The sequence below is a fragment of the Citrus sinensis genome, chromosome 1, assembly GCF_022201045.2.
Source record: "Citrus sinensis cultivar Valencia sweet orange chromosome 1, DVS_A1.0, whole genome shotgun sequence".
NCBI lineage: Eukaryota > Viridiplantae > Streptophyta > Magnoliopsida > Sapindales > Rutaceae > Citrus > Citrus sinensis.
The window spans coordinates 22,826,307-22,840,170 of NC_068556.1; the positions used below are offsets into that span (position 1 = coordinate 22,826,307).

The 13,864-nt window shown below is 32.0% G+C and overlaps 2 protein-coding genes across 2 annotated transcripts; one reads left to right on the forward strand and one right to left on the reverse strand.

Annotated features, from left to right (window-relative positions):
* Nucleotides 1-638: 638 nt before the first annotated feature.
* LOC102631303 (monothiol glutaredoxin-S2) lies at nucleotides 639-1,383 on the reverse strand. Its single transcript, XM_006489071.4, has one exon. The coding sequence runs from the start codon at nucleotides 1,214-1,216 to the stop codon at nucleotides 902-904; it is 315 nt and encodes a 104-aa protein (XP_006489134.1). The 5' UTR covers nucleotides 1,217-1,383; the 3' UTR covers nucleotides 639-901.
* A 5,236-nt stretch (nucleotides 1,384-6,619) lies between these two features.
* Nucleotides 6,620-7,393, forward strand: LOC102631000 (monothiol glutaredoxin-S10). The gene has a single exon (XM_006489070.4). It carries the CDS (start codon nucleotides 6,828-6,830, stop codon nucleotides 7,134-7,136), a length of 309 nt encoding a protein of 102 aa, XP_006489133.1. The 5' UTR covers nucleotides 6,620-6,827; the 3' UTR covers nucleotides 7,137-7,393.
* The last annotated feature ends 6,471 nt before the right edge of the window (nucleotides 7,394-13,864 follow it).

Here is a 13,864-nt window from a genome sequence, read left to right on the forward strand (position 1 = left end):
AAAATAATTAGATAGGATCAAATATCACTACTTCAAAAGTTAATTATTCGGAGAGAAAGCTAGTGGTCCATGATCCCATTAATCAAAAATAATAATAATAGTACTAAAATATATACATAAATAAATCAACCAACCAAATTAAACTTCGGTCGGCAAGGGAGCCCGTGCATCAACATCGGCCTTTCCTCGCCCACATTAATAAAATTCCGAGAAAATGGTTCGAACTTCAAAACGATTCGGATGTATATGAGAACAACCTAAAGTATGAAACTACCAGCCTCTTTTTGGCATCAACCTTGAACTGCTTGAAGCCGTTTATTGCCAAGTGAATTAATGAAACCACGCATGAGCTGGTGTTGCGTGTCATTAGCAATTAATTGAACTTGTCAAGAGAAAAATTATTTGTTATATATATTGTAATTCATTATCATTGAGCTGGACCATACCAAAATTAATGCACTGAATCTCATGATAACGACATAGTTAAACGATCCTCGTCAAATTAAGAACTCTTAGTTTCATTATTGATAATGCACAATTAGCTATTATCTAGCTATATATTAATTGCAAAGGCTGAAGGAAATAAATAGGCATATATATGTATATATAAAATATAATATATATAATGAAAAAAGTAGTGAAAAAAAACAGCAACTTTATTAGCAAACAAAACCACAACATTACGATACCAAAAAGACGACATTCACGCGATACATAGTGATTAGTAGATTCATTAGGACTAAAACCAAGACATCCGACACCTATATAGTATATAATAATCCTCTTAATATGTCATATTATGCAACTAAGCTAGCTAAGTCACATCACATGTTTATTAATTTATAATTAAAAAGTGCCCGATGCGCAAAAAGATTCGTAACTGATTAAAAATTAGTTTTAATCAGACCCATATTGCTCCAACCCTTTTAAGCATTGGGATCAAAGACCGATTGAGATGAAGACTCATGACTTGATTGGCTCCACCAACCAGCTCACCGCCGATGAACACGGCCGGCACCGCGGGGCTGCAACCGAGCCTTTGAAGATCCTGCTCAAGCTCACGCCCGCCCGGCATCTCGTCCAGCTCATAAACAGCTGGGTTCACTCCAAAGTCACAGAAGAGAGTCTTGATTGAGTGGCAGATGCAGCAAGAGCTCTTGCTGAAGATCACCACTGGCCTCTCTGATGCCATTTTGGCTACTCGCTCCATTGCCATATTATTAATTGAATTGTGGATACAATGCTAGAGAAGTAAAGAAACGAAGATGAAAGAGAACAAAGCAATGCAATGCAAGCTTGTATAGTATGAAAAATGTGATGAAACTAACTATTTCCTAGGTAGCTAGTGCTTGAGGTTTTGCTGTGATGTGGTTGAGCTTCCGATGGGGCACTCGTTTATATAGGATTTTGGAAGGTGTTAAAAGAAAAGTTATTTGGGTCGGTTTCGAATTTTACTTCTTGATCATTAGATGAAAAGTTCTCATGGAAGTGTTGCACAAAAACGAATCTATGCAATACGGAAAGTAGCCTAGATCAATGCGAGAGGTCTTGTTGTACGGCATTATGATCTTGTGACATTCATTATCCTATCACGTGCGGTTGTTTAAATGCGAATTTTATGCAAATCCATACAAAATTTTTATTTAGACATATCCGCAGCAAAGAATTATTATGCATATATATGTTTCGAGTCCCATGCAAGTTTTTTTCTAAAATGCATTACGCATTTGAGAATTGACAAAATGGGTCATTATGTCCATTATGGACCTTATGGACCAGGGAACTAAATTTCCAGGATATGGTTTACTTTCTTTTTAGCAGCGAAAGGAGAGATAAAACGGATTGGATACAGTTTTGTGGATCAATATTAAATTGAACCCGAAATTGAGCTGTATATAATTTGGTAATTTTCTGTTGTTCATGTAAAGACAATACTTCTTCTGTAGCTATCTTGTGGGCATCTGCTGAGTTGGAGAGACGCTGTAGGATTTATCCAATTGGGACCCTTTTTTTTGGTCCGTAATCAGATTCGCATCCAACTCAATAAATGAAATAAAAAGATAAGAGGTAGCCAAGCCAAGTGAAAAGGAAGAAGTAGATCAGATATGTATTAAAAAGAAAAAGATCTCAAACTTATAAGTTACGTTATAACGATAAGTGTGTGTATATATAAAAATTTTCTAATTCAAGATTTTAGAGTACGGAAAAGTTTAAAAAATCTTTAAAACTATGCAGTTTTAAAGTTTAGTTTCGAAATGATATATACATACACACACACTCCCTTAACAACGTAATGTTGAATCGCATTGAATAGTTGTATATCGCCATAAATTTAAGTTTAAAATCTTAATTACATTATTTTAATTTATGGTAAACCACGTGGAATAGTTTCCCATCAATGAGTCATTTTTTTTTTACGTTCTTTTTGTTATTATTTTTTACAATTTGAGAATCCTAGATTTTACAAAAGTCGAAGACACTATTTACAACATTGTAATTTTTTTTTTTTTGCAATTTACAGTACTTTAAAAATGAAACTAGACTTTCTAAACCGGAATTTATAAAGTTTAGGATTCTCGGATAATATATATATATTAAGCTAAGCAAGCTTTACCAGCAAACGTGTAGATTAGCTTGTATGGGGCTGTTCTATCTTAACTAAAGTTCTCGATTCGAAACTTGAAAATGCAATTGCATTAAATATTTATTGGGAGAGTTTTACCGCCCTAGTAGTCCTACCCGGCTCGAATCTTGATTAATTTTCAGATAACAGATAACTTAATACACCTAAAAAAAAGCTAAGCAAGCTTCACTTTCAGCAGCAAGCATTTTGCTCCAAAGAAAAGTGACCGTACAAGGAAAGTGGAGACAGATATGCCATATGCATGATGCCCTATCATCATCATCTTCCCCAAAATACGAATTTCAATATATAATACTCAAAGAAATACCAAAAAAAAAGAAATACATTGGCAAAAGTGCTTTAATTTAAATATACGTTTGACTGATCCGTACCTGGAAAGTTCATTTGATCAATCAAGAAATGTTAATGTTTCATCAAATGGAAAAGGTAATTAGGTTGATTAAGAAATTCAAAAACGTAGCACGCGCCTTTAGTTTTTGAAGTTTTCTTACTGATTAACTTGTCAATAATTATTAAAAGATGCCGTCTCTAGAAAAATCCCATCAATGTAAAAGCTGCTTGACTTTTTTTTTTTTCCAGCTTTTGTTATTGTTACGAGTTGGAATCTTAATTTGCGTCGATAGTAACGTTAAAAGCATGCGTATTTTAAATAGATAAATACTCCTTATGAGTTATGATACTCTACTTTCAGGTCGCGTCGGTACTCGGTAGCCACGTCTACATGAACCGAAAAATATATTAATAAAATAAACATTAAATAATCCCCATGTATAACTGGCCCAACTGGGACGCCAAGAGCCAGTTTTTAGGGTTATTTTTACCGTAGCATAGCACGTCTCCGGCACGTTCGTATCAGGATTTGCATGCATGCATGCATGCTTGGCTCGCCGTGCAAGTTTATGCCCATTATTATTAATCTAGTGCATATATTTGTGATATGTCACGCATGCCTAACACATGGATGTTATTTTGTTTTTCTGCCTATTAAACTGAGATTCAAATAAATTTCTACGGATTATTAATTGTCCCAACTTCTATACCCTAGAGTTTGTGTCCAAAGATACGAGCTAGTCTAGTAATTAAAGCGAATTTTGTGTACATAACAATGATATTTGTTATGTAGATCATAAATTTTGGAAACATTCATTGCTGTCCAAGTCATCAATACGACGACCTTGTTTAATTTCTCTGTCTCTCGAATTAATTAATAAAGGAGCAAGAACAGAGAACCTTTGATGAAAAAAAAAATTAAATTGAAGGATAAACTTGATCGAAGTTGGCAACATTATAAGTCATAACCCCCCAAAGAAATGCATTGACAATAAAAACCATGTACAAAAAGTAAACACCCAAAACAGAAGAAGAACAAGTAATACAATCAAACGTTGAACTTTTCATATCTAACATATTGTGATCAGCTCCAAGATTTTAATTTCTTTTTAATTGTTATGATGCATATGACATGAATGATGAACATATGCTTGATGTGTGCACGCACATGGGCTTAGTACAGTGAATCAAACAGATCGTCATTGAGATTTGAGAGAGAGGGGATAAGGTTGTTCTCAGAGGAATAGAAGCAACAAGTGTACATTATGAAAAAAAATGCCAAGTTTTAGGCGCAAAAGATATAAAAGAAGAGTGCGAGGACGGATCCTGGCATCACATGTCAGGATTTGATGAGTTGGTCAGGAGGTACAAGCACTGTGTACAAATCGCTTTCTGCTCTTACATGTAATATATTCCTTCTCAAATAAAGAAAGCTCGAAAACGAAAGGCAGAAGAACATTTTAGCTTTATTACTTTTGTAGATACCAAAAACACAACGAATACCTCTCCATTCCAAATTCTCCAAAGAGCACAAATATAATCATCAAAAAAAAAAAAAAAAAGGAAGAAAATTCTCTCAAACTTATTGTCCTATAGATTTTACTATCGAACAAAATATTTATCACTTGCATATCATAAGGGATACCATAATTTGATCCATATCAAAACGTGTATTTATTTTCACAACGATCATTCTCTATCATCTTAATAAATTATTCTTCAGTTATCTTGTTATATGACTGATTGGCACTAATCTGTTGATGTGATTTGTGCTATATCGCCTGCAAAATTAAGATCGTTATCAATAATCTCATCAACTTTGATTTCATTCGAGATGTTTAAAACGTGTGCATATATGGAGATGGGACAATGTCTATATATAGCTAGCGGCAGATCTGAACAAGCTTGTCAACTTTGATTTCATTCGAGAGTGGAATTTTTTCACATGGAAACTCTAGTCCTTGATGCTATATATTCTGCTGTGGGACTAAGACATAAATGAAAGCTAAATAGCTAGTAACATATAGCGTCAAATTCACAATGCAAATTATAATCAACATTCAAGTTGAGTGATCAACTTAGTGCAAATGGTAATCAATTTCAACTCTATTATTTTGTATACATTTGTCAGAGACTAAGAAAACATATTATGTAGGCCTGCAGACGAAATTGATTCAACTTCTAAAGCGTGAATCGTATGGCAGATTCATGATATTGTTTTGATCTTTCCTTATCTCCCTGAACTATTCTTTTCTGAGGAAGCCAACGCTGACTTCCCGCAGTAGAATCTTTGCCACCTGTAGACTACTCTAGTTCTTTAAATCATTCCCTGAATTTTTGTTAATTATCGACTCGATCATATCCAATCTCTTACTGATAACAATCTTGTATTGACAGGAATCAAATGAAGATTATGATAGGAAACAAATAAATTAAAGATCCTAAAGATTTCGTGATAAGAATTAAATAATGAAGATCCGCCTTAATCAAGCAAATTATGTACCCAAACGAAGACCATTATAACATTCAGCAAAAAAAATATTAATTATAGGCATTTACGAAACGTAAAGATAGTCCTTTTCCATTGACTATAATAGTGAAGTTTTAAATTCAACCAAAAACCTTTATGTGAATAATAAGAGGTAGCGATCATGCAATAATATACATTACCAAAGGCTCGCATTACGAAACTTAAGTGGCCCTCATCAGCCACATTATATATGAAAGATTTAACTAATTGCCCTCATATATTTATATAAATGCACATCATTTTCGATGATGTTGCAATTAGCTAGTCTGCTTTGTGTCTCTGCTTCTACACTCCACCCAATCCAAAGTTGACATTCTTCACCCACCTCAGATAGTCATATACATATGACGTGTAATCAAAGGGCATTTTCATCCCAAAAATAACCTTTATATGAGTAATAAGATCGTCTAAGTTACATATGAATGATAACAGGCAGGAAGGAACTATATTGAGGCCCTGTGGAACTGGCCCGCAAGTAGGAAAAATAGAAAAAATTAAATTCAAAGTTTGATTATCTTTTGGTAAATTTATTGATTGGCCCCTTAGATTCAATCATGTTTCTAACAGAACCTAAGTAACCCGTTCACAGTTCATCATCATCTGATTTATGAATGATTTAACGTTTATTTTAAAATATCAAATAAACACACACACGATTTTTTTTTTTATGATACAACTAGTCCTCTTTGTGTCTCTGCATCTATCACATCTTATTATATCATCCTATCCAAGGTTGACATTCCTCACCCACACCTTAATAGTCATATATATGACATGTAATCAAGGGGGCTTTTTCGTCCCCAAAAAAAAATGCTAGCCTAAGTTACATATGTTGTGTTCTTGTTTAATATTCACTTTCCAACTTTCAGAATGCTTATCCAATTAGTTTTTAAGATTCTGAGAACAACTAGGTGAATTTTTTTTTTTTTTTAAACCACACACGTCACTTTCAAATTAAGGGTGTATTCATGGGAATCAATCCAAATATCTAAAGGAACCTTCAACTTTTCCATCTCCTTCTTACTTTGCAATAAACAATGTAACATAATTTCATATTCTATCGCGTCACACATTGGGCCCTCGGCTCCGCTGCCTCTATATATATATAGCACCTTCAATGGTCTATTTGCATCACAGAACAAGCCTAGCCTTTACTTATATTTTGGATAAAATTTTGCTACAACTTCTTCCATCTCTTCCTCTCTTACTCACATTCCCATCAAAATTTCTCAACTTTTTTCGCGTTTTAGACAACTTTAACGGCTACATTTTGATCGATATCTAGCTATCTAGTCGCTATCTTTGACACTTGAGAAAATTCAAATGGATCGCGTAGGGAGATTGGCATCACAGAAGGCAGTGGTGATATTCAGCAAGAGTTCATGCTGCATGTGCCATGCAATCAAGAGATTGTTTTACGATCAAGGGGTGAGCCCGGCGATATATGAGCTCGATGAGGACGCTCGAGGCAAGGAAATGGAGTGGGCGCTGGTGCGGCTAGGGTGCAACCCTTCAGTCCCAGCCGTGTTTATTGGGGGTAAATTCGTAGGCTCAGCTAACACGGTCATGACCCTTCAGCTCAATGGCTCCTTGAAAAAACTGCTCAAAGATGCCGGTGCTATATGGCTTTGAATTAAACTCGTGAGCCACAGGCTTATGCATGCGTACTTGCCCTAACCTTAAGTTTTGAATAAGGTTGTCTTATTAACACAGTTGTATGTATCCCATTTTTGGTTTTAACCAAAGTCGCATATCGACTACTTTTCAATGTGATACATTGTACGTACACGTGCGGAGAAATAATAATAGAGTCTGTATATAATATATGTGTAGTTGCATTGTGTATTAAAACACAAAACCTTTGAATGAAGAAGTACTGGATTTGGATATTTTATCAAAATTATTAACTCCGTCTCTAAATCTTTTACAGCAAAATTCAACCCATTTTGTTGATTGGGATCATGGGATGAAGTTTTAAAAAATCCAAACGCTTTTTGAATGGATAATTAAGTTGAAGTTTAATGTTAGTATAACTATGATATAGAAGAGTGATGTTTCTTTTGAATTTGGAAATTAAGGTATACTTAATTTTTTTTTTTAAAAAAAAGAAAGATATACGAAATTAAAAAGTTAATAAAAAGGAATTGAAGGCAAATGGAATGGTGACATAGAATCAATTGCAACCGACGAAATGGAACAGTAATTCATAAATTAACAAAAGGCATAACTATTGCTAGGAATTTTTTTGAGTAAAACTAATATGATTAATGAGTCATGTAATAAGGTGACATCCCTTACTCTTTGGAATAAACGCTGAAATTCCTTGGCAATTTACGTATGGCCAAGCTGAAAATGACAATACGATGATTTTAGTACATGGATATATTCTTACTTCAAATCGATAAAAAGATGTGGAGTTTTATATTCTACACAGCCGGCCTTTTGTGGGCTTCAAGCACCAGAGTAAGATCGAAAAACACATCCAATCAATTTGTAATCTCACCAAATCGTTCCTCATTTGGTATAGAAATCTAGCGGGTGTTTCTAAATCTAATATATAGCTTGGTATCTCGCAATATTTTTAGTTTTCAGTACAAAGTTCTTGGTCGGCCAGCATTGTCTTATTTGCTGCGTGCCTACATTAAATTATTTTTGGTTCGGAATGTGCTCTCTCTATGTGATTTAACTTGTGATTCTTGCACATTATATGGATGGCTCACCATAGTGTTTCTTAATCAACCCTAATTGATGGAGATCAGTTTTAAAATTAGACAAAAACGTTTGCAAAGTTTAAAGAGGAGCAAAGTTTAAAAAGGAATTAGTTTTTTTTTAAGAAAAAAAAATCCGAAATAAAAAGCACGACAAACCCACATGGGGTATCAAATTTGCAAAAAGATCCTTATTCAATCGGAATGTAAAGGAGAAAATGGTGAAGTCCTGGAAAAGGATAGCCACCTGCTGAGAATTTTCAACTTTCGGGTTGTATATACATCCACAAAAGGCAATACGTAAGTACGTGTTGTGTTTTAATCAAATTAGCCACCCATTCAGCCAATTCGGTAATGTGAATGGAGGTTTTAATTTTCCCATGTGTTATATTGTGAGGAAAAATGAACTTTTTTTTTTAATATTTGGAGGTAGATTTGATCTATTACAATTCCAAATATTTAAGTTGTATGATAACAGAACTATATTAAGTAGAGTGGACATATACTTCTATAATAATATATCATCCCAAGTAGTACCCTAATTGTACGTCATAATCTTCTCATTCATAATATCTCTCAGTTAATTCTTATTTCAATTTTTTAGTTCATGTGTCCCTTTTCATCTTGTCTCAGTATCTTGAATTATATATTGTAGATGTATGTTGAAATTTAACTGTATATATAGATTAGGGTGGTACAATAACAAAAAAGAATACAATAGGGCCAAAAACCAAATAAAAAAAACAGATGATAATTTCAAATTGTAGTGGCGCACAGACACTATTGTATTCTTCCATTTTAGAAAAAGCTAGCTAAGAAAGGCTAATATTATTCATCTTGTCTAACTCGGGGATATAGAATTGATTCTACATTACCCCTTTTTTATACAAAAAAAGATTTATTGCATTGCATGCTGTCCGCAAACTGAGAGGTGCACGGAATTCTATTTTGATACATATATTACGTAGTTCATTCATTGTAGTTGCCTGTGAATTCGCGTAAATTCTAGCACACACTCAGCAATTATTAAAATTCAAGACTAACACCAGTGGTGCCTTTAAATATAAGCGAACAAAACGGTGACCTAAGACCTTAAATTTTGAAAATGTCTCATTTTTTGATGGCCTCATTTTTTAATTATTTCATTCATAATTCTATAATTAATAATTTTAAAAAAAAAATTGATAATATTGTCTAAACTATAAATTCATTCATTATTGGTCTTTCTAAGAAAAAAAATTAAATTTTTTACCTTTTCAGTTTTTTAAGAAAACTTAATTATTTAACGTTAAAATCTTTGACTTTAAATTTTCCTTTCAATTTATATTAAAAACCTTATAATCTAAAAAATCAGTAGATGAAAAAATTTCTTACTTGCTTCTCTACAAAGAAAACTATTACATTTATTGGTTCATTTGGAAAAAAAATTAATTTCTTAAAATACAAAGTCCATTTATACTTCTTTTAATATTGAAATTACAGAATAAAAGGAAGTCTTATAAATAAATAAAAAATTCACCTAAGGCCTCGAATACTCTAAAGCGTACCTTGACCAAGACACAGAATATATATTAAAGGTGGTAATTACTCTAGTTCTTTTACTTCTCTTTTCTTTCCCTTTAATTTAACACTTAAAAGTGTACATGTAATAATGATAAAATTATTACTTTTTCATTTAAAGTGTTAATTAATACGTTCATTATTTTTAAATTATCTTAACACTCCCCAAATATATTTTTATGTTAAATTAATCTGCAATATGTTAATTTTTATCTTGTAAATATTTTTCAGGAATAAAGATGAAATTGAAATTGGAAGCGGGACCAAAGAAGAACTGCTAGAGCACAATTGAGAATATGTAAAATAAATAAATAATAAAAATGGTGAGCAACCTGACCATCACACCTCTCAATGTGTGTGTGTGTGTGTGTGTGTGTGTATTATAAAAATAAAATAATAATAAAAAATTAAAAAAGAGGATGGATCCCTTACCTATAAAAGACAAGGGGATGTAAGCGGGAGGGGGAGCCGAGGAGAGGAAACAAAGTGAAGCTAAGGAAATCTTTCTTTCTTTATTTTCTTGTTTTCTAGTGTAATCAATTTTCTTATAATATATTTCAAAAGTTTGTCAAACAAAAAAAGAGTATTTTGTTTTCATTTATTATGAGTGGCTAATTTTACTAAACTGATGTGAATGGTGAAGCTCAATATTTCAAATTATAAATTTAATTATTTTCTCTAGTGAGTTTTAAGTTTATTTTATTATTTTCTGATTATTTTTATGCCATGTCAATTTATAGATTTCCTTGGATTTGTATGGTATTTTGATATAATGTTGACACGTTGATATAGTTATGACATATTAGGTACTTGATTCTATATTTATCCATACACATTGTTTGTTAAAAATTAAATGACATGATAATTCACTGGTAAAAGTGAGGGAAAATATAAAAATGAGAGAGTATTTAAACTATAGTTTGAATACTGAGAGTAGATCTCGTAACCTTAACATATTTTTAAATTGATTCCTAGTGATTTATTTTCCCGCAATAAATTTTATTTATTTAATAAATTGACTATTAGATTTTAAATTTTCTGTGGTTCGACCTCGGACTCACCGGGATATATTATAACTAGACACTCTTATATTTGGGAGTAATAACACTCTTAAGTCGTGTCAGCAGTAATTCGATATAAAATTATGATACTTATGATTTATAGGATGAAATTAAAATTTAAAACTCCAAACACATGGGTGTAGATCAAATAAATTTTTTCTTTATTTTTTTATTTCAAAATTGCTCGAATCAGATCCTTTTTCAATTTTTATATTGAAAATTTACTTATGAAGATTTTTTCAACTTATTAATTGGCACTAATCATGGATTTTTATTCTTGAGAAATGAATAAATAATTTATATCCAAGTTCTATCCTATACTAGTTCACCCCCCCCCCCCTCCCCCCAACAAATTTTTTTTTTTTTAAGGATTCTAATAGAATAGAAGAAGAAATGTCGAGCCAAGCCTCATATAAGATTGAAAATGTTTGCATTTGTATTTTTTAGTACCATTTATGAGTTATTTGTAGTGACTTCTATAAGTTCGGTGCCTATAAGCAAATATAACAATTTCAAAAGTGAAAACGTTGCTTTTTGTCAATTTCTTTGAGCTCTACGCCAACCAGCTGGGTTTGCTGACGATGAACAGCCAAGGAATGTTTATAAAGCAAAGCTTTTATATATGACATTGCCATCAATGCCTACATAACAAAGTGAAGATAACAAAGTAGCAAATGCAAAGCTAGAAAATGTGGTGGACAGAAGCATGGACCTTATTGCATCTATTTTTGTTTCTTGTTTTTTTTTTTTTTTTAAAATCAAATAAATAAAATGTAAACGTTCGTATTTTACAAAATACGTAATTAAACTATTGAGTAATGATAATATAACTATAAATTCTTTTATACCAACAATTTTTGTTATTTTATTTTTTATTCAGCCAAAAATGAAATGTCACACATTAATTTATACAAAAATAATTTGTATAAGAGTTTTATAATCTGTATTTGCTCTTAAACTATAATTAGTTTTCTACACCAAATGTGATTAGGAAGATTTTTATTTTTATTTTACTTTTTTTCTCTCTTGCTAACATGTTTTTTGTTAAAAAGCCTTTTAATTTTTCAATTTATCTTTTTTAATTCCCAATTATTTTCGGCACATAAGCAGAACATTTAAGGATTCGTTTGTTTACTACAGCCTCTTTCCATATTTGATCAGGAAAAGTAATCATAAGGCTTTCCGTTATTATTATTTTTCTGGTTTAAAAATTTTTAAAAAAAAGTTTAATTGAAGAGAGAAAAAGAAAAGAAAAGAAAATAGAATTTTTTTTTTTTTTGAACCGTTAACTATAAGGGGTTTAGGGTTATCAAAGGGTTTGGGAAGGGTGCCAATAGTTCCAACTTAAAAATCCAACTACTGTGACCCCATAAAGCCCAAAAGGTGATCTGGCCAATCCTCAAGGCCACAATCACTCGCAAGATAATTGTTAAAGCCCCTAAAAAGTGGGTCCGGCCCAATCAATTCAAATATCTAAAAGAAGTGAAGCAATCAGATCTTATGTCTCGCCCCTTTTTACAACTGTAACGTGTCAGATTTTCAATAGAAAGAGAAAGCATTAGATAGTTAGTTAGGATTGTATTTTTTATTTATTTTTATATAATGGCACTCTCAAATTTGTATTCTAAATAACGTGACAACTGACAAATGGCATAGGACTATATCATAACCTTATGTTAACAATTATATTTCATATTTTTTTTATTCAAATAATAAATTTATGTTGATGTCATGTCACGTCTTAGAAACACAAATTTTGGAACAATATATGTGCTTTCTTCTAACAGTGGAATTAATATGTGCGTGAATATTGATCGAACGTATCAAATTCCTTGGACGGCCCAACTGATTGCTTGAGAAAATTCTGGACAGCATGAATCATCAGTAGGTCAACAATCATTGACCAGGGTAAACACGCCACGTGTTTGATTGGAACCGGATGGACGGCGGTCAATGCACCGTTCACTTTGACCGCCTAATTCATGCTTAATCCGAGGTCGCAACTTGCAAATGGAAATCTGCTGTATCCGTTCAGGTCGCTATTTTTTTTTTTTTTTTTTTTTTGAGGGGGGGAAAATTCATCCTTCTAAATGATTAGATTGTATCATATTTCGATTTTTGATTGCTTAAATTTTTATTTTATTTTATTATTGTTTTTCTTTTGCTGTAGCAAAGATTGGATTGGGTTGTAACTGCGGTATTTTAAAGGTAATCAGTACTTAAATTGTGAGATTGATTACGATACATTATTACATTATCATCGACATATCGTAATCAGACCAATATTAATCGATATGTTTTTGAGGATTTGACCAAATAGACAAGTGATGCTCTTGTTTATAGTGTCTGACAAATAAAGATTGATGATCGAGATGATAAGATAAATAATATTTGTAGCATCCACGTTGAAGGACAAACAAACTCCACTAGATCCCATACAAATCTTTCACTAAGTTTGATCATCATCATTATTATTATTATTATTATTATTATCATCATCAACATAATAATATTATTTGTACTTCCCTTGCTTACTTTATAATACAACATGAGCCACGTGAATCCAGATGCTTTTCTATTCCCTTGCTTGTAGAAGGCTCCGCATGTTCTTTCATTCTTGGTCATAAAATTATAAATATAACCGATCCTTTTACACAGAAATTAATAATCATCATACGTCTTTGACTATATAATACAAGTTATAAATTATCAAGTAATGATTGTTGCTTTAGTTTTTATATAACTACAAGAAGCCGATCACTTGGTCTTTGCCCGAGTGGGTAAAATCATTCCCTCACAATTGCGAGAATAGTGATTCAAACTCCTACAAAAGTGATGTGGGGATTTAATTTTCATTATTAAATTAAATATTAATTATACTCTCATATATATATATATATATATATATATAACGTGAGAACTTTCAAAAAGAGCAGCAGCTAAAACGTTTGAGATATAAATATTGGGTAAATCTTAAAAGAAGTTGTTGTTTTATTTTCACGATGCATACTGGTTAAATTCAACTGATAAT

Coding starts and splice junctions, on each gene's coding strand:
- LOC102631303 (XM_006489071.4), bottom strand. CDS start 1,216: ATGGCAATGGAGCGAGTAGCCAAAATGGCATCAGAGAGGCCAGTGGTG.
- LOC102631000 (XM_006489070.4), top strand. CDS start 6,828: ATGGATCGCGTAGGGAGATTGGCATCACAGAAGGCAGTGGTGATATTC.